The sequence below is a fragment of the Aquarana catesbeiana genome, linkage group LG03 (assembly GCF_042186555.1).
Source record: "Aquarana catesbeiana isolate 2022-GZ linkage group LG03, ASM4218655v1, whole genome shotgun sequence".
Taxonomy (NCBI): Eukaryota; Metazoa; Chordata; class Amphibia; order Anura; family Ranidae; genus Aquarana; species Aquarana catesbeiana.
In genome coordinates, this window is record NC_133326.1 from 539,363,445 (window position 1) to 539,387,430 (window position 23,986).

General features: G+C 42.7%; 1 protein-coding gene across 1 annotated transcript in view; it reads left to right on the forward strand.

Moving 5' to 3' along the window:
- The first annotated feature begins 2,357 nt into the window (after positions 1 to 2,357).
- Positions 2,358 to 23,986, forward strand: part of CMAS (cytidine monophosphate N-acetylneuraminic acid synthetase) — a 51,763-nt gene continuing 30,134 nt past the window's right edge. The window contains exon 1 of the mRNA XM_073621432.1: positions 2,358 to 2,613. Within this exon, the coding sequence (XP_073477533.1) occupies positions 2,426 to 2,613 (188 nt within the window). The 5' untranslated portion in view covers positions 2,358 to 2,425. The remainder of the gene's footprint in view (positions 2,614 to 23,986) is intronic.

Consider the following 23,986-nt stretch of genomic DNA (forward strand, 5'->3'; position numbering starts at 1 on the left):
GGAATCTTTTAAAAAAAAAGCGCACTTGTAAGACCGCTGCGCAAATACGGTGTGAAGAAAAAAGTATTGCAATGACTGCCATTTTATTCTCTAGGGTGTTAGAAAAAAAAAACAATATATAACGTTTGGGGGTTCGAAGCAATTTTCTAGCAAAAAATTAAACACCTAAATTCCAAAACGAGGCTGGTCCTTAACCACTTCCCTACCCGCCTATAGTCAAATGACGTCCACAGATGGGATCTCCCATCCTGGGTGGACGTCATATGACGGCCTCGGGCTCCTGGCCGCCTAGGGGGCGCGCGCGCGCCCGCCACGTTGCTCGGGACCCGGTGCGTGTGCCCAGCGGCCGCGATGTCCGCCGGGCACCCGCGATTGCCCGTTAACCGGGCCGGACCGTGGATCTGTGTGTGTGTAAACACACAGATCCACGTCCTGTCAGCTCAGAGGAGAGCGATCTGTGTTCCCAGAACAGCGGAACACTGATCGGTCTCCTCCCCTTGTACGTCCCCTCCCCCTACAGTTAGAAGCATTCCCTAGGAAACACATTTAACCCCTTGTGTCCCCCTAGTGGGTAACCCCTTCACTGCCTGTCACATTTACACAGTAATCAATGCAATTTTATAGCATTGATCGCTGTATAAATGTGAATGGTCCCAAAAAATGTGTCAAAAGTGTCTGCCATAATGTCGCAGTCAGGAAAAAAAAATCGCGATCGCCGCTATTATTAGTAAAAAAAAAAAAAAAAATTTTTTTTAAAAAATGCCATAAATCTATCCCGTATTTTGTAGATGCTAACTTTTGCTCAAACCAATCAATATACGCTTATTGCGATTTTTTTTTTACCAAAAATATGTAGAAGAATACGTATCGGCCGAAACTGAGGAAAATTTTTTTTTTTTTTTTTTTTAAATTGGGATATTTATTATAGCAAAAAGTAAAAAATATTGTGTTTTTTTTTCAAATTTGTCGCTCTTCTTTTGTTTATAGCGCAAAAAATAAAAACTGCAGAGGTCATCAAATACCACCAAAAGAAAGCTCTATTTGTGGGGAAAAAAGGACGTCAATTTTGTTTGGGTACAATGTCGCACGACCGCGCAATTGTCGTTTAAAATGTGACAGCGCTGAAAACTAAAAATTGGTCTGGGAAGGAAGGGGGTGAAAAGGCCTGGTATTGAACCGGTTAAAGTGGTGTTCTGGCCGAAATGATACTTTTTAAATAAAAATACCCCTATAATACACAAGCTTAATGCATTCTAGTAAAATTAGTCTGTAAACTAAGGTCTGTTTTGTTAGTTTATAGCAGTAGTTCGTTATTTTATAAACTTGCAGCAGGCCGTGGCCATCTTAAGTGTGGGCATCTGAAGCCAGACTGTATTTCTTCCTGGATCTCATCCTTGCAGATCTCGCACATGCTCAGCACAGCACAAGCAGTGTAATAGGTTTCAGGTCAGGTTTCCATAGCAACGGCAGTGTCATAGGAAGTTGCCGCCCCTTCCAAGAAGGCATTGCAAACAGGAAATGATGCGATGGGCCACGGCCAGGGAGGAGGAAGTGAAAAATGAATACAGCAGATATACAGTAGGTGCTGAGAAAAAAAAAATAAAAATATCCAATTCGTTTACAGTGCACAGTTTAGTGAGGGATGCTGAACTCCACTTTAAGTGGTTAAATTCCCACAGTAAAATCATACTGTATTGTAATATATCATAGAGGGGGGTGTGTATGACACATCTGCATTGTAAATGTATTGGTCCAATTGGATTTTGTTTTTAACCCATTTACTAGTGCAAAAGTGTCAGTTTGTACACAATGGGTTGATATTTGGGGTTTTGTATCTTTAAATTTGCACAGTAAAATCATACCGTATTGTAAGATATCATAGAGGGGGGTGTATATGACACATCTGCATTGTAAACATTTTGGTACAATGGGAGATTTTGTTTCTGACCCATTTAGAAGTATTGGAAAAATGTCAGTGTGTAACCAATGGGTTGATATTTCGGGTTCTGTATCTTTAAATTTCCTTATTGTAAATGTCAGAGTGGGTGATGTATGTGTGACAGCTCTGTGTAATCATTCTTTTATATATTACATTATTATCTTATATTTCGTTTTTCTGTGTTTAATATTTAACCAAAAAAACTTGTCTGATAGCAAGACCACTGATTTGGAACCGTCTGATGGCTTGTCTCCAGCGTCATAAACCTCCCATGTCTCCCCGCTCACAGGACACGTTCAATAAACATCCTTCTATGTAGAGAAACTTGTCCCTCGCTGAATGAGCGGCTGTTTCCACAAAGACCCCGCCCATTCACACTAAGGCCCCGCTTTCTGCCTTACCCCCTCTGAAGTAATATAGCCCCAGGCCACGCCCTCCCCTATAAAGCTTTCACGCTGGAGGTGACGTGCCCGGAACCGCAGGAAGATGTCGGCGGAGATGGACGTGAACCGGCCGGATAAGAAGAAGCGGAAGAAGGAGAGACACCTGGCGGCGATAGTGCTGGCTCGAGGAGGCAGCAAGGGGATCCCGCTGAAGAACATCCGGAGACTGGCTGGGAAGCCGCTCATCGCCTGGGTACTGCGGGCCGCCATAGACTCCGGACAGTTTGATAGGTCAGTGACACGCCCCCTTCTTGTAATAAAGCGCACCCCGCGCTCACTTGAGGAGCCAATCTACTACTGGAGAGACTGCCCTGCCCATTCTAGGGGACCAATCCGCTTCTAGAAGTAGGGTTACCCCGCCCACTCATGTGGGGTTCTCCTCCCTACAGCGCTCCCCCTTCTGCTGGATACAATGATTCCTATACAGTACATAGGAGGGATGAAGAAGACATTCCCTGTCTTCACAATTATCACTGTTAATACTACAGGAATCTATCAGCTGACAATCCATAAGGCACACATTACACCGCATTGTGCAAGCCATAATGATCACCTTTTGTTGTTTTGCTCCTTTTCTGATTGAAACCAAAAGCGTGAAATATTGAAGCTTAACAACCCTAATGGCCCGTACACGTGATCCGAAAAATGCTGCTTTCAAAGCAATCGTACGATAATCGGATCGTTAGTACAGAGCTTTTGAGAACGCATCACGACAGTTCATCTGATTTGTTATCCAATCGGACAAACGCGAAAATTGTTCTCATACAATACCAGATCGCACGATTTTCATTTAATCAGTACAGTTGTCCAAAAATACAATATAAGAATCCACTACAACACTTCTGATATTATTATTATTATTATTATTAATAAAATATATATATAATTAATTATTTTTTTTTATTTTTTTATTTCGTATGAGAATTTTCTTAGCTTTAGTAACTTCTCCATTTTTGATATGAGACTAGCGTGAAAAAAACCCCCCAAAAAACTAGACGATCTGTTGTCTGATTTGCGGATCGTGTGTACGGGCCATTAGATGTGGTGGCTGCATTAGATTTCATTTTTTAAGTCTTTCATTCTCCTTGTTCTCGCCCGGTAATCTGGCCAATACCACACACGTCCTGTATTAGAGTCCCCTCACTCTGGAGGAAGGGGCACAGCAAGCATCAGCCTGGGGGGGGGTGTTGGGTGTACTAGCAGATTTAGATACACTAACAAATTGAAGCCAAAGGTCACACGTTATAAGCAGTTACAGCAAACTGTTTTGTGTTGCTCTTTGGGATAACGATTTTACATAAATAAAAGCAGATCCGTGTAAGCACCCCTGTCAGTGGTGAATGGTTTGTCCCCCCCCCCCCCCCCAAGGCTCCATCGAATTGCGGGCGTAATCGTTGCGACTCCAAATCGTGGCTAAATGTGGGGCGCGTCTGCAATGCCATTACTTAAGGGCACCCCAATCGCTGTGCCATTTTTGTCGCACGATAAATCGCGCTGCAATCGTGGCAAATCGCAACGCTGTAGCCCAAAAGAAGCTCCTTTTTGAGCAACAAGCTTTGCGCATTGCGATTTTGCTGCGATTGCGGCACGATTTATTGCAACAAAATTGCACCATGTTTGGAGTGCCATTAAGAAATAATGGTATTGCAAACCCTTCCCTCGTTTTGCCGCCATTCCAGTATCGCAGGCAGAATTGCTGCAATTCCACCTGCGGTTCAAATTGCCTAGGTGTGAATGGAGCCCTACTGCTACATCTGCAGAACAGCTTACTGGGTGGATCACTAGGTGAAAAGAAAAGAAAGCGAGCCTAAAAAAAGAAAACAAATGCAGTAATCGCATCTAAGAATTGGTAAGCTGCACTATAATGTTCACTTTTGGGTTTATCACCACTTATTCCATTGAAAGTGTTTTGCTATTGATATTTTTTGTGATCTGTTCAATAAGTGTGCAAAAAAGCCTATAGAAATCTTCTGAGCTGATACCTTCCTGTGCTCTCTGCCTGTGCTGCACAGTCATCAGTTATGTGTTCCCATCTACGCATGTCTGTGGACTACAGATGAGGAGAGGGGGAGATGCTCTGTAGTCCAGTCCTAGTGTGACAACACTGCTCCCCCATAAATACAGGACAGTGAGTGAGTGTTGTCACCCTAGGGCAGGAAGTGTGTAGGCAGCATCACCAGGTGAAAATAAAAGGAAACAAAACAAATGCAGCCACCACATGGGCGCTGGGAATACAGTATTATGCCCCGTACACACGGTCGGACTTTGTTCGGACATTCCGACAAAATCCTAGGATTTTTTCCGACGGATGTTGGCTCAAACTTGTTTTGCCTACACACGGTCGCACAAAGTTGTCGGAATTTCCGATCGCCAACAACGCGGTGACGTACACCACGTACGACGAGACTAGAAAAGGCCGGTTCAGAACCAAGCGCGGCACCCTTTGGGCTCCTTTTGCTAATCTCGTGTTAGTAAAAGTTTGGTGAGAGACGATTCACGCTTTTTCAGACTCGTGGCTTTCAGATCGTTTTCTGCCGTTCAGTTTGTGCTTGTGGGTTTGTATCTGCTCTTCAGTGCGTGCAGTCAGTTCGTATTGGAGTTTTCTGTGTGATCTTGCCTGCTTGTTGCTGTTTTTCAGGTCGCTCTTCACAGGCCTTGCTGTTCTTCAGTGCGTTCTGTTACTTCGTTCTGAGCAGCCGACCGTTTTCTAGCCATGTTTCGTATGCGTACTCCTCGTACAGTTCGTGCTGTGCGGGGGCTTGGTGTTGGGGTCCTGACCTTGACACAAGTCCAGTCCATGAACAGGGTGGGGAGGAGTTCATGGACCAAGAATTGGTTGCTTCAGCGTGACCAGTTCTGTCATATGCCTTTGCTCCGTGAGATCCGTGAGAATAATCCTGATGATTTCAGGAACTTTCTCAGGATGACGGACCCCGTGTTTCACCGTTTGTTGGCATCGCTGACCCCTTATATTAGCAGGCAGGATACCTGCATGAGGCAAGCCATCACTCTGGAGCAGAGGTTGGTCGCTACCCTGCGGTATTTGGCCACAGGGAGAAGCCTGCAGGACCTCAAGTTCTCGACAGGCATCTCCCCCCAGGCTCTTCTTTGTGGACATTTACTGCTTGGGTTTGTTTGAGCTGACCCTGACAGAAATGTGTGGAGTCCAGAAAATGTCGTGATTGTGTAACCTTATACAAAGCACTGTTGGCTGTTATTTACTAAATGCAACGACACTTTTCACTACAAGTGCACTTGCAACTGCACTGAAACTGCACTTGTAGTGCAAAGTGGATTTCCCCTTAGGAAATAACCCCCATTTTCTCATAAAACAACAATTACATCACCCCAAAAGTGTTGTAGTGTTGAGACAATAATCCACTCATTCTTAATGAGCAATCTTTTTAATACCTGCACAATCACATGTGCATTTACCAAAGGTTTTTCTGACAAACCAACATGTTTGTTGTATAACAATTTTTGTGGTATCATTATCCAAAATCAAAATGTGCATTTTATAGAAACCAGGCCTGTGTAAAACCCACAAGAAAGACACAAATCTTGATCTTACAAAGTTCACATTTGGTAGAACTTGAAGGCAATATCAGACATGAGTATTTAGGAACTGTGTTTGATATTGCGTTCAGATGGGGGGAAATCACCCCAGGAAAAGCCAAATTTGGAAGATGCACACAAATTTCACAATGTCAACATGTGCGACCTGCCATCACGGGGGATCAAGGGACGTGTTTTGGGGGAGAAAGCCCTTCCTCAACGCGACTTTATAATTGAGGAAGGGGTTGCACCCCCAAAACGCGTCCATTGATCTCCCGTGATGGCAGATGGCACATGTTGGCACACTGTGTGCATCCTCCAAATTTGGCTTTGGGAAAAATCACAAAAACATTTCGCACATTGTAGCAGACAAAAGAAGAAAGTGATTTGGAGGGGCTTTAAACTCGCCCCAAAACATCAATGATGTTTTTATATTTTGGAATAACATCATTGATGTTTTGCTTGATGTTTTCCAATTGTAAATTACACCCCATGATCTCCCCGATCACAATCTGGGCACTTTCTGATGTGAAAGGATCTTCATCCACAACCTCACGATCACCTAAAAAGAGAGGAAACCCAAAATAAATTAGGTCGAAAAAAAATGCCGCCATCCATCTCTTATCGGAGCCTGTGGTCGCAGACACTCACCTGTTGTGGTGGCTACTTCCACCACGTCTTCTTCCTCCTGCTCATCTTGTGTTGGGTGGATTTCCCCTTCTTCCAGAGGGGGGGGTCTCTGGTCTCCTCGGATGAGGGGTGTCCTCCGAGTCTTTTCTCCCCTATGTAAAACAAAAATGGTATAATTAGCACACAGATATTTGATGGCAGAACTAGAAAGATGAAACATTGCTTGGAAGTGGGTACAATGATCTATTTTAGCAGAGTTCCAAGATGTGGCTTTTTTTAGTGTCCTTTGTCAAGCTGCAGTACTTTACCTGTTTGGTACAAGCTTCACAGATGTAGCCCCCCCTATAGTATACACTGGAGCACCTGTGTGGCCCCCCCTAATAAAAAGGGTGTTCTGGGGTCCCACACTAGTGCTCCAGTGTCCAGATGTGAAAACAGCTGCTAAGTGTCCTCTCCTTACACAGAATCTAGTTTGCATTTCATTCTAGTAACCAAGCTATCTACACAACCCAATTCTTTGAAGACAAGTATAGGACCTCAAAATGGTGGCCAGATGCATATGGCCTAAACAATGGTATTTTATAGTCCGAAATAAAAATGTGTGATCCGAACGAATAATGTGTGAACATGAAAGTTGCCATTTTAAACTGTACAACAGTTCCTAAAAGCACATGGAGCAGCACGAACGTAATAAACACAAGAACAATAGGAACACAGCACAACTACTTACTTTTTTGCAGCACTCTCCGGATCTTTCTGTACTGCTCATGTTCTCGTAATTTCAGGTCCGACCACCGCTTCCTGAGCTGATCTTTCGATCGTCGTACCCTGAATTTCCGGAGCAGACTCCTGACCACTTTCGCCATGATCTTGGCCTTTCGGACATTGTGGTTGGGGTAAGGCCCATACTTTCCATCATAGTCGGCCTTCTTCAGGATGTCCACCATTTCCAACATCTCCCCAAAGGACATATTTGAGTCCTTTAATCTCCTTCTGGCTTGGGACGTTTCAGGCTCCGGCCTTTCCTCCTCCTCCTCCTCGTTGCTCCAATTATCAGGATCCTGCTGTCTCTCCGCCATGTGCTCTTCCTCCACTGCGGCGAACGAAAAGGGGCGGGGAATAGAATAGAAAGAACGTCAGGGGCGGGCGGAGTTATACGCATGCGCAGTGTGTATAAATCGTAACGCGCGCGTCTTACGTACGATCTGTGAGCGGAGGAAGGAGCATCGGAGACGCCGATCGTGCTAACGAAGGTAGGATCTAAACTTGGGCCTATACTGCTTCGAAATGGAAGCCTATATTGTAACAAGATTAGGGGAGTTTGGCCTGACATTAGGGTTTGTCTTGTGTTGTGTCTTGCAGAGAAAATGGATGGGTTCAACGACCACAATTTCCTGCCCCTGTTCATAGACAAGTACAGGGAGCTGCCCTGTCTGTGGCAGGTGAGACACCCCCACTATAATCACAAACAGAAGAGGCAGGCACTTGGGCTGTTCAGCCACTTGATCGTTCTTGAAGGCGGCAAAAGGGGTCGAAACCCCCCCCCCCCCCCCCCCCCTTTCCGGTGCTTCTCCTGGCTTGCCCGTGCCATCAGCGAACCAGAGAAGGAACCGACCGGCCCCGAATGCTGACCACCATAGAGATTTCCAGTGGGCCACATAGCCCCCGGAGTCTCTATTATCACTCAATGTTATGACGTCGTGCCCGGCCTCTGCATTTGAAAAAATGCCACCGCCTTGGCAGGGGAGCTGAATCTATTTTTTTTTTTTTTTTTTTCCTATTACAAGGGATGTTTACATTCCTTGTAATAGGAATAATAGTGATCAAAAAAAATTTAAAAAGTGTCAAAATAGAAAAATAGACGGAGAGCGCATGCGCGGACGGCCTGGAGCAGATGCATTCCTGAGCTGTTCTGCACACTCCTGGCAAATACAGCCAGAATTAGCGGCCCCGCACCTCACGTCGCGTAAACGCCCTATCCTCCTGTGGTGAGGATCGGGAATCTGCTGGATGTCCCACCAGTCCTTTGGAAAGCCCCAGGGCGGCTCCTGCTACTCGTTTCGTGCGGCGGGCAGGGAAAGCAAGATGGCGACCGGCTGCAGCACACACATGTCGCCGGCTACAAGGGAGGAGAAACCGCTACCACAGAGGAACACTCCTAAGCCTCCTGGCCCTGGAAGCCACAAGAAGGGCTCCTCCATAACCTCTCCAGTTAAAGGTGAGCCCTTAAACGAACACTGCTCACCATCCAGCCCTGCAAAGTCTCCCTCACAAGTTACAGCTCTATCACCTAGCCAGGACTCACATACCACCTCAGTTTTAGATAGGGAGATGGTGGACATCCTATGTAGCCAACCCAGCAGCCAAGAGCTTGGTCCTGACAGCCCTGCAGACCTTCCTTCTACCCTGTCAGCCCAGCCACAATATTCTGGGGACCCAATACTTTTGGCCCGCTTTGCGGATTTGCTGCAAAGGGAGCTGGCGAAAGCTACTGACAAATTAGCCTTGGACATAAAACAAGATTTCCAGGAGTTGGGGAACCAACTAGAGAGCATTGATCAAAGGTGGATGACACTGTTCAGAGTATCCCAAAACTCGACTATAACTGACCTGCAAGACCGTCTTGAGGAGGCCTATTCAAAAATTAATTACCTTTGAAAAAAGCGATAAGCGCTATAACTTTCGTATCAGAGGCGTTCCGGAAAATGTAAAAGATATCACTTCCATCACTTATTCACTAATGCAAGCTGTAAAACCTGACATCAATAAAAATCCATATGGAACTAAATCGTATTCATAGAGCCCTGGTTCCTCCAAATCCCCCCCCAGGGATGTTATCGTAAAACCAAATTTCTTCAGAATCAAAGAGGCAGTGATGCGCCATGCTAGAGAGCATCCAGATCTGGAAATAGATGGTCACAAAATTCAGGTGTTTGCAGATATCTCCCAGGCCACCATCCAAAAGAAGGGATTCAAGCCCTTGTCACAGTTAATTCAACGAAATATTCGCTATAGATGGAACTACCTCTTCAAGCTCCAGTTCCCCTTTAACAGCAAGTCTTGCTTCTTTTCTACATTTGCTGAAAACTATTTTACTAAAGGTTGGCTTTATCTCTCAGTCCTTCATCCCAGAATCGGCCCCGACCCAACGGTCCTCCTCCGCTCTCCCCTCTCTGGTCACCCATGCTGACGAAGTCAGCTTCTTCCTATCTCGCATCCTGAGAACTTGTGGCATACTGCCAGATGATTTCTTCGTTTATGGCGGCGGCTTCTCAGTGGTCCAGTTATAGGACATTAGCCGCTGCATTTATCTTTTCTACGAAATTATGCCACATATGACTAATGCCTAACAGTCCTAACCAAGTTGTGTGTGTGTGTGTGTGTGTGTGTGTGTTTTTTGTTGTGTTTTTTTTTTTTTTTGATAGCATATCTTGTTTTTAGGTGGGATGCTTGAACTTTTTTTTTTTTGTTTTAAAAAATTATTTTTATTGTTTTGAACACACACAACAAATAACAGTAACTGTCCCAGCTCACCACTGAGTCAGTATAGGCCAATATGGCCAACATATACAGGTACATTTACAAATGTCCTGTCTAACTGACAGTAGTGTTAACTAACTATCAAACAATATCTAAACCCCCCCCACCAACCTCTTTGTTCAGTTCCCTCTCCCATCATCCCCCATGAGGGATACCTGAACTTTAACTTGCTTATCGCTAAACTAGTTTTTGGTTATGTTGCGCTACAAGTTTTTCTAGATGGTGCTATTGGGCCTTAAGTCTTCTATATGTGACTCCACTGCCGGGAGGAGTGCTTGCTCAACTGTTTGTTGATTCATGTGTATGATTTTCTGCATTTCTGTTCTACATTACTCAAAGCTGGGAGTTTCCTGGCCTGGTCATCATCTTATTCTTCCTTCTTTTCTTCATATCTGCTATTAACCTAATTTTTTGTTCCTTTCTGAGGGTTGCCCAGAGATTCCCTTGGTTCCTCTGGATTTGGAATTTCACAGACTGGTGGGTGAGTTTATATACCAATAACTATACTGACTGTTTCCTATGCCTAGTGTAACTACTTCCCAAAACATCCGCCTGCTTTCTCCATAACATTCAAGGTTTTGGGTCACCCTCTAAACGGATTAAGGCCTTCACACATTATCGATCCTTAGGGGTGGACATTGTGGCTCTTCAGGGGACGCACTTTGCTCCCCTATTTACCCCTCGCTATCTCCATAAAGACTATCCTCTTTGCTACTATGCAAATGCATCAGAAAAAAGAGGGGCGTGGTCCTCTGCTTCTCTAGACGGGTGTCGTTTGCTGAAACCAAAGTTCATAGGGACAAAGAGGGACGTTATCTTTTAGTTAAAGGTTACCTGGGGGAAACATTGATGACCTTCTTAATCTACTACGCTCCTAACACAAATCAAACTGCGTTCTTTCACTCCCTCTTACAATCCATGGCTCCTGAGTTTGAGGGAGAAGTAATTCTAGCCTTAGACCTTATTGGGGACAAATCTCACATCATCGTGTTCCGATCCCCTCCTAACTATAGTCGCGAATTTGCACAGTTGCTTTCTCATTATGATCTAGTAGATGCCTGGAGGGAAGCTAGCCCCCGCCTCTAGAGATTATTCACATTTCTTGAGAGCACATGGACACTACTCTCGTACAGACCATGTGTTTCTCCTCTTGGGACTATTGCCAAAATTAAATTCTGCTAAAATACTATCTGCTTCCTCATGGTCGGACCATGATCCAGTAATGATTCTGTTTTCAGATCTGACCAACAGGATAGCGAAAACACACGCGTCTATATTAGTGTTATTCCTAAACCTAACCGGGACCCTACTGACCATCTTAATTACCGCCCAATCTCACTGATAAATTGCGATTTAAAGATCCTTACAAAACTTTTGGCCTGTCGCCTTAATACCTTTTTAGCACAATATATCCATAGGGTTCAGTCAGGATTTATCGCAGGGCGCCAGGCGCTAGATCAAATTCATAGATCCATAACCCTGATCTCAGCGGGATGCTCCACTCACCCGGGAACTTTTAGTTTAAATTGGCATTACCTTTTTGTTACTCTAGAGACCCTAGGTTTCGGCTCTACATTCCTTTCCTTGCTGAAGACGTTATATAGCTCCCCAGTAGCCCAAGTCTCCATTAGAGGTCACAAATCACTATTCCCTATTAAACGTGGCACAAGACAGGGCTGTCCATTTTCCCATTTGCATTGGCAATAGAACCCCTGGCTATGGTGATTTGTTCCCACCCTAACATTCAATATATTCATTGTGGACAACAGGAACATAAATGTGCTTTATTTGCCAAGGTCTTTATGTATATCACTAACCCTCAAGTGACTCTACCAAATTTGCTATCTTTGTTGGACCATTTCTCAACTCTCTGGCCTCTCTCTAAATTCTCAAAAAAACTATGGCATTTAATGTTTCGCTATCCCCTACTATAGTACAGACTTATAGTTTTAAGTGGACCCACCACTCCTTCCCATACCTAGGGGTTCAGTTGACATTTTCTATTGAAACTATCTATAAGGCAAAATACCCCCCATTATTTAAAAAAGTTAGGGATGACCTTCGTTGTTGGGCGGACTATTCCCTTTCATGGTTTGACAGAATCAACTCAATCAAAATGACATTCTTACCCAGACTCCTTTACTACTTTAGAACTCTACCGTTGGCAATCCCGAGGGGAGATTTGCAACGTCTACAAGCTGAAGTCTTGCTCTTCGTGTGGGGTAACAAGAGGCCTCGGATGCAAAAACGAACGCTTTATACCCCAAAATCTGGGGGTGGGCTTGGTCTCTACAGGCATATTTCCAAGCAGCCCAGATTGCCCAATTAGCCTACACTACCGCTAAAGTCCCCCTTTTATTGAGGCACTTTCTTGCCATAGGATCATTAATGTGGCTTTCTAGCAGTTTACGCCCGCCTATATTATGTCCTTCTCTATCACATTCTTTAGCAGTTTGGGACAGAACAAGTCACTGCAGTCCTTTATCATCCCCACATACACCACTAGCTCAAATTTTTTGTAACCCAGAGTTTCCACCTGGCTTGGTAACAAGATTATTTCAATGGTGGCTTAATAAGGGATTATTAATAATTGGTGACTTTCTTAATGGAGAGCAAATCTACACTTTGCAAGATTTTAAGGATACGTTGCAAATGCCTCCTAGTGAAATATTCTGATACAATCAAATTGCATCCTTTGCCAGATATAAACTTAACCTACTGGAGGGACCCCTTACACTCACAACCTTTGAACTATCTTGCCAAGCCAGGGGCTTCCAGAGGGGGCGTGTATCTGCGGTATACGCCTCTCTCACTGAGCCGGACTCAAAACTTGCCTATATGAATCAATGGGAAAGGGACCTGAACCCTACCTTTTTGATCTGACCGAGTGGCAAGACATCGCTTATAATTTATCTAAAGTTTCCATCAATAGAACTCTTAATAGAGGCTAATTATAAAACACTCCTGCGGTGGTACCTGGTTCCGACTAGGGTAGCCAAAATGCATCCTTCAACTTTGCCGAATTTGTTTCCGACGATGCACCATATCTGGTGGCAATGCCCCCTCATGACTAGGTTCTGGATTAGGATATTTAGTCTAATAAACTCTGTGACGGGGGTGAACATTTGCAGATCTCCAGGAGCAGCTCTTTTTCACAAACTGCCTGAGGAAGTTCCCAGAAAATCAATGAAATTGATTACTTGTATATTGCTGGCAGCGAGAATTACAATTGCTAGGCATTGGAAGCAGTCAGTTATTCCTCTTGATTACGTTAGAAGTAAACTCAATTGGATCATGATTAATGATAAACTCACTCATATACTTTGTAATAATTCCAAAAAATTTGATAAGATATGGGACCCATGGATCGGTTATATCTCGACTCCCTAATGAACTCCGGGATGACTCTCCTCCTTTCTCCTCCTTTCTCCTCCTTTCTCCTCCTTTCTCCTCCTTTCTCCTCCTTTCTCCTCCTTTCTCCTCCTTTCCGCACGTGTGAGGTATCGCCATGAAAGTTAGAGTGAAAGCAATAATTATAGCACTAGACCTCTGTAACTGAAAACATGTAACCTTATACAAATTGGGCTAACTTTACTGTTTTAATGCGTGAAACTGTTTTTTTTATTTTTGTCTTTTTCTTCCAAAAAAAGCATTTAAAAAATTGCTGCGCAAAAACCATGCGAGATAAAAAGTTGCAACAACCGCCATTTTATTCTCTAGAGTCTCTGCTAAAAAAAAAACATATAAATGTTTGAGAGTTCTGTGTAATTTTCTAGCAAAAAAAATTATGATGTTTACATGTAGGAGAGGAATGTCAGAATTGGCCTGGGTGGCAAGTGGTTAATAACAGATGGTCCTATATGCCAATTAGCATAAGGTGGTACAGCATCCCAGAAATAATTAAACATAAAGGGTAACTCCACTTTCATGGGGGGGGGGGAAACAGCAAATAAAGAAAAAAAAATATAATGTAAACAATTGCGACACAAGTCATAGTGTAATTGAATGTTAAAAATGACCTTTCCTTTTCTGCAGCTCTGACATTTTTCTGTAAAATGCAATATGGTTACCTGGAGGTGTTCTGTACAGAATGTATACATAACGCCCCCAGATATGTCATTTCCTGCTTGGGTGATTGGCTCTCCAATTTTCCCAGAAGTCTGCACTAAGATTCAAGTCAGATTTCAGGCATCCCCTGCAACAAAAATGTCATTGAGAATGGTTTTTGTGGTGTGTGTGTTTTTTTTTTTTTTTTTTTTTTTTTTTTTTTTCCTCAACAAATGTGGAGTTACGCTTTAAAAAAGGCAGAAAGAGGGGGATTTTTGGAATTATATAGTACACAAACTAATAATTCTATAAAAGTTACAAACCCTTATTAAATGTTAAACCGTTAAAATTCTATAACACATAGAAGTCATATAAAAACAGATCCATAAATTGTAATGTGTAACAACCACTGTTTAAAGTGTGACTCCACTTTTGTTGAAAAAACATTCCCCTCTGTGTGATCTATGTACATTGCAAGGATTTTTAACAAACTTTGTTGCAGATTCCTACCTTTTGTTATTCTGAAGAAATTCCTGTGTGTATGTCTGTGTCTATATGGGAAAGTGAATCTAATGGGAGTGGTTTCATAATTATCAGTCAGCTGTTGGCAGCTGCAGAGCACTAATGAGGAAAGCTGCTAAGCCTGCATCCCTTTAGATGTGTTCCTATTGGGAGTATCTCACAAAAAATGACATTTTTGTTGCAGGGGGTGCCTGAAATCTGACTTGTATCCAAGGCAGACTTCTGGGAAAATTGGTGAGCCAATCGCACAAGCAGGAAATTATGTTTCTGTGGTGTGTCCAGTACACATTCTGTGTTCAAAACACCTCCAGGTAGTCATAATGCATTGCATTTTCAGAATATTACAGCAGCTGCAGATTGAAAAAAAAAAAAGGTAATTTTTAATAACATTCAGTTACAATATGACTTGAGTCGCAATTATATACGCTATAATATTTTTTCTTTATTTGCTAAAGCCCCCCCCCCCCCGAAAGTGGAGTTACCCTTTCAGTCTGTCAGAAGAAAAACCCTAGCACGTTTCAACTTTTAAGTCTTCCTTAGGGGGGTTACATATTCTCAAAATTGGATATTCTGCAAAAATTACATCAGTATATTTCATATTGCACGGAAAAGAGTCATTTATACAGCATCATATATTGAAGAGTATTTAATTCAACAATCAATGTACCTTGATTCTGTGTTGAACACACATACAACTTTTTTACATAAGGCTGAATGTCTCCAAAAGGGCACTCCCTGAGATGTCCATAAGGGGTAAATTTAATCCTCTGCATTATGTAAAAGGCTGTTTGATCCTGTCACCTCTGATCCTCCCCTTCTTCCACAGTCCCCGATCCATCTCCTGATAATACAGAGCCTTGGTGGGGGCTCTCTGCACATGCTCAGTTTGGTGTGTATTGCTAGAGAGGTTTTTTTTTTTTTTTTTTTTTTTTTTTTTTTTTTTTTTTTTTTTTTTTTTTCTTGGTAAGATGCATGTGATCAGCACAGGGCCAATCAGCACTTTCCAGACAGAGGGGTCCTGCAGCCTCATAGGACAGTTAGAGGAGAATAAAAACTCCTCCTACAAGCTTTAAGTATACACTGATAGAAGTCACAAGACTGCTATATACTGCTGATGAGAAAATGTATTTAGTAGTTTAGATTTACTAAAATAATTGCATGTCAATGTTCTGCGTACTGTGGGCGACCAGATCTATTGAACGCAGGGTCCTGGGTTTAGTAACACTTTAAGTTTACACTTTAACAGGTTTACTCCATTTGGTGAAGCAAATGGAAACTCAGATTTTGTTTATTTGGAGATTTCTTTCATGAATTCAAATCAAACATTTAAACCATTAACCCCCCTTCCCCCATGTAACTCCTCTCCCAATTCACATAAGTACATATTTACTATGCTATGAAAAAGTATTTGTCCCCTTTCTGTTTTTTTTTTTTTTTTTTTTTTTTTTTGCATATTTGTCACACTTAAATACACTTTAATTTTATTACACAAAGATTAACCCGAGTAAATACAAAATGCAGTTTTTAAATGATGGTTTAATTTATTAAGGCAAAAAAAACTGTCCAAACCTGCCTGGCTTTATGTGAAAAAGTAATTGCCCCCTAAACCTAATAATTAGTTGTGCCACCCTTGGCAACAACTGCAATGAAGCATTTGCGATAACTGGCAACAACTCTTTTTCACATTGCTGTGGAGCAATTTCGGCCCACTCTTCTTTGCAGAATTGTTTTAATTCAGCCACATTGGAGGGTTTTCCAGCATGAACGGCCTGTGTATGGTCATGATACAGCATCTCAATTGGATTTAAGTTCCGGGCTTTGACTAGGCCACTCCAAAACCTACATTTTGCTTTGTTTGAACCATTTGGAGGTGGACTTGCTGTTGTATTTCGGATCATTGTCCTGCTGCATAACCCAAGTGCACTTGAGCTTGGGGTCACAAACTGATGGCCGGACATTCTCCTTTAGGATTTTCTGGTAGAGCTCAGAATTCATGGTTCCATCAATTTATGGTAAATATGGCAAGTCATCCAGTTCCTGAAGCTGCAAAGCAGCCCAGACCATCACACTACCACCACCATGTCTGTCTGTTGGTATGAAGTTCTTGTTATGAAATGCTCTATCTGTTTTATGCCAGATGTAACGGGACACCTTCCAAAAAAGTTACATTTTTGTCTCCTCAGTCCACTGAATATTTGCCTAAAAATCTTGGGGATAATCAAGATGTTTTTTGGTAAATGTGAGATGAGCCTTTGTGTTCTTTTTGGTCAGCAGTGGCTTTGGAATTCTCCCATGGATGCCATTTTTGCCCAGTCTTTCTTATTGTTGAATCATGAACACTGATCTTACCTGAAGCAAGAGAGGCCTGCAGTTCTTTAGATATTGTTCTGGGTTCTTTTATGACCTCCTGGATGAGTCGTTGTCGTGCTCTTGGAGTAATTTTGGTTGGCTGGCCACTCCGGGTAAGGTTCACCACTGTCCCAAGTCTTCTCCATTTGTGGATAATGGCTCTCACTGTGGTTTGCTGGTGTCCCAAAGCCTTAGAAATGGCTTTGTAATCCTTTCTAGACTGATGCATGTCAATGACTTTGTTTCTCATCTATTCTTGAATTTCTTTAGATCACGGCATGATGTGTTTGTTTTTTTTGGCGTGCTTCACTTTGTCAGACAGCTCCTATTTAAGTGATTGCTTAATTCAACAGGTCTGGCAGTAATCAGGCCTGGGTGCGGCAAGTGAAATTTAACTCCGCTTTCCCGCTTTCCAAAAAATTGTGGTTAATCACAGTTCATGATTCAGCATAGGAGGGGGCAATTACTTTTTCACATAGTGCCAGGCAGGTTTGAACAGTTTTTTTTTTTTTTTTTCCCCTGAAGTAATAATTTAAAAGCTGCATCTTTGGATTTACTCGGGTTATCTTTGTGTAAAAAAAAAAAAAATTGGTTTGATCTGAATCATTTAAGTGTGAGAAATATGTAAAAAAATAAATCAGGAAGGGGAAAAAATACTTTTTCATAGCACTGTATATAAACATTCAATAATGCATGTGATAAGCTATAATTGTGTCCAAAAAGGTGTTGAGTCAATAGTGCAATAATTCACACCGTTCAGAAAACATGGCACATTTTCTCACGCACCAAAATTGCATTGTGCTGCAGCACGATTTAAAAAAAGTCTGACATTTTTTTTTTCTGCGGGTAGGGGAGCCCTGGAAATGCAGGATGCAGTAGAGCTGCACGATTAATCATCAAGAATCGTTATCGCGATTCCCAATTGCGATCTTGATAAAAGTTTTTCACGATTCTTAAGTGTCAAAATAGATGGAGAGCGCATGCACGGACGGCCAGAGTGGATGCATTCCTGAGCTGTTCCGCACACTCCCGGCAAACACAGCCAGAATTAGCGGCCCTGCATCAAACAAACGCCCGATCCTCGCATGGTGAGGACCGGGAATCTGCTGGATGTCCCACCGGTCCTTTGGAAAGCCCTAGGGCGACTCCTGCTACTCGTTTTGTGCGGCGGGCAGGGAAAGCAAGATGGCGACCGGCTGCAGCACACACATGTCGCTGGCTACAAGGGAGGAGAAACCGCTTCCACAGAGGAACACTCCTAAGCCTCCTGGCCCTGGAAGCCACAAGAAGGGCTCCTCCATAACCTCTCCATCTAAAGGTGAGCCCTTAAACGAACACTGCTCACCATCCAGCCCTGCAAAGTCTCCCTCACAAGTTACAGCTCTATCACCTAGCCAGGACTCTGATACCACCTCAGTTTTAGATAGGGAGATGGGGGACATCCTATGTAGCCAACCCAGCAGCCAAGAGCTTGGTCCTGACAGCCCTGCAGACCTTTCTGCTACCCTGTCAGCCCAGCCACAATATTCTGGGGACTCAATACTTTTGGCCCGCTTTGCGGATTTGCTACAAAGGGAGCTGGCGAAAGCTACTGACAAATTAGCCTTGGACATAAAACAAGATTTCCAGGAGTTGGGGAACCGACTAGAGAGCATTGATCAAAGGTGGATGACGCTGTTCAGAGTATCCCAAAACTCAACTATAATAACTGACCTGCAAGACCGCCTTGATGAGGCCTATTCAAAAATTGATTACCTTTGAAAAAAGCGCTAAGTGCTATAACTTTCGTATCAGAGGCATTCCGGAAAATGTGAAAGATATCATTTCCATCACGTATTCACTAATGCAAGCTGCAAAACCTGACCTTGATGAAATCCATATGGAAATAGATCATATTCATAGAGCCCTGGTCCCTCCAAAACCTGATGGGGGGGCCCCCCAGGGATGTTATCGTAAAACCACATTTCTTCAGAATCAAAGAGGCAGTGATGCACCATGCTAGAGAGCATCCAGATCTGGAAATAGATGGTCACAAAATTCAAGATATCTGTGTGTGTGTGTGTGTGTGTGTGTGTGTGTGTGTGTGTGTTGTGTGTTTTTTTTTTTTTTATGTTCACATATCTTGTTTTTTTAGGTGGGATACTTTAACTTTTTTTTTTTTTTTTTTTTTTAATTCTTCCTTTTTATTTTTAACACATACAACAAATAACAGTAACCGACCCAGCTCACCACTGAGTCGGTATAGGCAGTAGTGTTAACTAACTATCAAACAATATCTGAAAACTCTCTCCCCCCCCACCAACCCCTTTGCTCAGTTCCCTCTCCCATCATCCCCCATGGGGGATACTTGAACTTTAACTTGCATATCGCTAAACAGGTTTTTGGTTATGTTGCTCTACAAGTTTTCCTAGATGGTGCTATTGGGCCTTAAGTCTTCTATACATGACTCCACTGCCGGGAGGAGTCCTTGCACTCTCCCTATTAGGACTCTTCCCATTACCAGGTTTTGGTGAAGACTCCTGCACTCTGAGTTTTGGCTCTGAGACACTTAACTGTTTGTTGATTTATGTGTATGATTTTCTGCATTTCTGTGCTACATTACTCAGAGCTGGGGGTTTCCTGGCCCGGTCATCTTACTCTTCTTTCTTTTCTTCATCTCTGCTTTTAACCTTGCTTATTGTTCCTTTCTGAGGGTTGCCCGGAGATTCCCTTGGTTCCTCTGGATTCAGAATTTTGCAGACTGATGGGTGCTTTTATATAACTATACTGACTGTTTCCTATGCCTAGTGTAACAACTACTTCCCAAAACATCCGCCTGCTTTCTCCATAACATTCAAGGTTTTGGGTCACCCTCTAAACGGGTTAAGGCCTTCACACGTTATCGATCCTTAGGGGTGGACATTGTGGCTCTTCAGGAGACGCACTTTGCTCCCCTATTTACCCCTCGCTATCTCCATAAAGACTATCCTCTTTGCTACTATGCAAATGCATTGGGAAAAAATAGGGGAGTGGTCCTCTGCTTCTCTATACGGGTGTCATTTGCTGAAACCAAAGTTCATAGGACAAAGAGGGGCGTTATCTTTTAGTTAAAGGTTACCTGGGGGAAACATTGATGACCTTCTTAATCTACTACGCTCCTAACACAAATCAAACTGCGTTCTTTCACTCCCTCTTACAATCCATGGCTCCTGTGTTTGAGGGAGAAGTAATTCTAGCAGGTGACCCTAATCTAGCCTTAGACCTTATTAGGGACAAATCTCACACCATCTGGCTCCGATCCCCTCTTAAGCAAAGTCATGAATTTGCACAGTTGCTTTCTCATTATGATCTAGTAGATGCCTGGAGGGAAGCTAACCCCACCTCTAGAGATTATTCACATTTCTCAAGAGCACATGGACACTACTCTCGTACAGACCATGTGTTTCTCCTCTTGGGACTATTGCCAAAATTAAATTCTGCTAAAATACTATCTGCTTCCTCCTGGTAATGCTTCGGTAATGATTCTATTTTCAGATCTGACCAACAGGATAGCGAAAACACACTGGCGTCTAAATGAATCCCTCCTCTGTGATGAATCTTACTGTCTTGAGATTTCTACTCATTTGAAGACCTACTTCAATATGAATGTATCAGAGGACACCTCTCCTGAAATTAAGTCAAGGCTTCTATCTGGGGATTTTTTATTCAATTGTCCTCCAGACTCAAAAAGAGTTGATATCTGCCAAAAACAAGAATACGAAGCTCTAGCTACACAACATAAACTCTCGACGTCCCCTAATATATTCACTAAACTGGAACAATCCCGTTTAGAACTCAACATTTGTCTCACCACAAGGGCCGTGAAACCATTACGTTGGACGAATCATAAGTTCTTTACCTGGCATGATTGCCCAGGTTCCTTGCTAGTACACAAGCTTACCCCCAGACACTCGCACTTGGCGTTTCCTAAAATTAGACTTTTGGGAGACCATCTCTCTCAAGATCCCCAAAAGATTCTTCAGGAGTTTCACAATTTTTATGCTGAATTATATGGGCATCCCCGGGATGCTGCTCCTTCATCCATCAGGGAATTTTTGGGGAATCTCCCCCTCCCATCAATTGCGAAAGCTCATAAAGACCTTATGGATCAGCCTTTTACATGTGAGAAGATCTGTAATACTATCAAGACATTATCACTTAATAAATCTCCTGGCCCTGATGGCCTTCCTAACTCTTATTACAGAAAATTCTCCTAACAGCTGGCTCCACACATGGCTCTTTACTTCAATTCCCTGCGGGATGGAGGTGCGGTCCCTTTGGATGAAAATAAGGCATATATTAGTGTTTTTCCTAAACCTAACAGGGACCCTACTGACTTTCTTAATTACCGCCCAATCTCACTGATAAATTGCGATTTAAAGATCCTTACGACTTTTGGCCTGTCGCCTTAATACCTTTTTTAGCACAATATATCCATAAGGATCAGTCGGGATTTATCGCAGGGCGCCAGACGCTAGATCAAATTCGTAGATCCATAGCCCTGATCTCAGCTGTATGCTCCAATTGGGATGCTCCACTCACCCGGGAACTTTTGTTCCTTTCATTAGACCTCAATAAGGCTTTTGATAGTTTAAATTGGCATTACCTTTTTGTTACTCTAGAGACCTTAGGTTTCGGCTCTACATTCCTTTCCTTGCTCCCCAGTAGCCCAAGTCTCCATTAGAGGTCACAAATCATCACTTCCCTATTATACGTGGCACAAGACAGGGCTGTCCACTTCCCCTTTGCTCTTTGTATTGGCAATAGAACCCCTGGCTATGGCGATTTGTTCCCACCCTAACATTTAAGATATTCATTGTGGACAACAGGAACATAAATGTGCTTTATTTGCCGATGTCCTTATGTATATCACTAACCTTCAAGTGACTAACAAATTTGCTATCTTTGTTGGACCATTTCTCACAACTTTCTTGCCTGTCTCTAAATTCTCAAAAAAAAACTATGGCATTTAATGTTTCGCTATCCCCTACAATAGTACAGACCCTTCGGAATACTTAGTTTCAATAGAAGATGTCAACTGAACCCCTAAGTATGGGAAGGAGTGGTGGGTCCACTTAAAACTATCTATAAGGCAAATTACCCCCCCCCATTATTTAAAAAACTTAGGGATGACCTTCGTTGTTGGGTGGACTATTCCCTTTCATGGTTTGGCAGAATCAACTCAATCAAAATGACGTTCTTACCCAGACTCCTTTACTACTTTAGAACTCTACTGTTGGCAATCCCGAGAGGAGATTGGCAGCGTCTACAAGCTGAAGTCCTGCTCTTTGTGTGGGGTAACAAGAGGCCTCGGATGCAAAAACGAACGCTTTATACCCCAAAATCTGGGGGTGGGCTTGGTCTTCTCTACAGGCATATTTCCAAGCAGCCCAAATTGCCCAATTAGCCTACACTACTGCTAAAGTCCCCCTTTTATTGAGGCACTTTCTTGCCATCCATTTGCCATAGGATCATTAATGTGGCTTCCTAGCAGTTTACGCCCACCTATATTATGTCCTTCTCTATCACATTCTTTAGCAGTTTGGGACAGAACAAGTCACTGCAGCCCTTTATCATCCCCACATACACCACTAGCTCACATTTTTTTGTAACCCAGTTTCCACCTGGCTTGGTAACAAGATTATTTCAATGGTTGCTTAATAAGGGATTATTAATAATTGGTGACTTTCTTAATGGAGAGCAAATATACGCTTTGCAAGATTTTAAGGATACGTTGCAAATGTCTCCTAGTGAAATATTTCGATACAATCAAATTGCATCCTTTGCCAGATATAAACTTAACCTACTGGAGGGACCCCTTACACTCTCAACCTTTGAACTATCTTGCCAAGCCAGGGGCTTCCAGAGGGGGCGTGTATCTGCGGTATACGCCTCTCACTGAGCCGGACTCAAAACTTGCCTATATGAATCAATGGGAAAGGGACCTGAACCCTACCCTTTTGATCTGACCGAGTGGCAAGACATCGCTTATAATTTATCTAAAGTTTCCATCAATACAACTCTTAATAGAGGCCAATTGTAAAACACTCCTGCGGTGGTACCTGGTTCCGACTAGGGTAGCAAAAATGCATCCTTCCACTTTCCCCCTCGTGACTAGGTTCTGGATTAGGATATTTAATCTAATAAACTCGGTGACGGGGGTGAACATTTGCAGATCTCCAGGAGCAGCTCTTTTTCACAAACTGCCCGAGGAAGTGCCCAAAAAATCAGTGAAATTGATTACTTATATATTGCTGGCAGCGAGAATTACAATTGCTAGGCATTGGAAGCAGTCAGTTATTCCTCTTGATTACGTTAGAAGTAAACTCAATTGGATCATGATTAATGATAAACTCATATACTTTGTAATAATTCCAAAAAATTTGATAAGATATGGGACCCATGGATCGGTTATATCTCGACTCCCTAATGAACTCCGGGATGACCCTCTTTCTACTTTTCTTCTTCTTTCTTCCTTCTTTCTCCCTCCTCCTTTGTCCCCACTATATATGTGTGTGTGTGTGTGTGTGTGTGTGTGTGTGTGTATATATATATATATATATATATATATATATATATATATATATATATATATATATATATATATACACACATACACACACATACACACACACACACACACACACAGTGGGGACAAAGGAGGAGGACCCCCTTAAATTTTTCACTTTGTTATATTGCAGCCATTTGCTAAAATCATTTAAGTTCATTTTTTTTTTCCTCATTAATGTACACACAGCACCCCATATTGACAGAAAAACACAGAATTGTTGACATTTTTGCAGATTTTAAAAAGAAAAACTGAAATATCACATGGTCCTAAGTATTCAGACCCTTTGCTGTGACACTCATATATTTAACTCAGGTGTTGTCCATTTCTTCTGATCATTCTCGAGATGGTTCTACACCTTCATTTGAGTCCAGC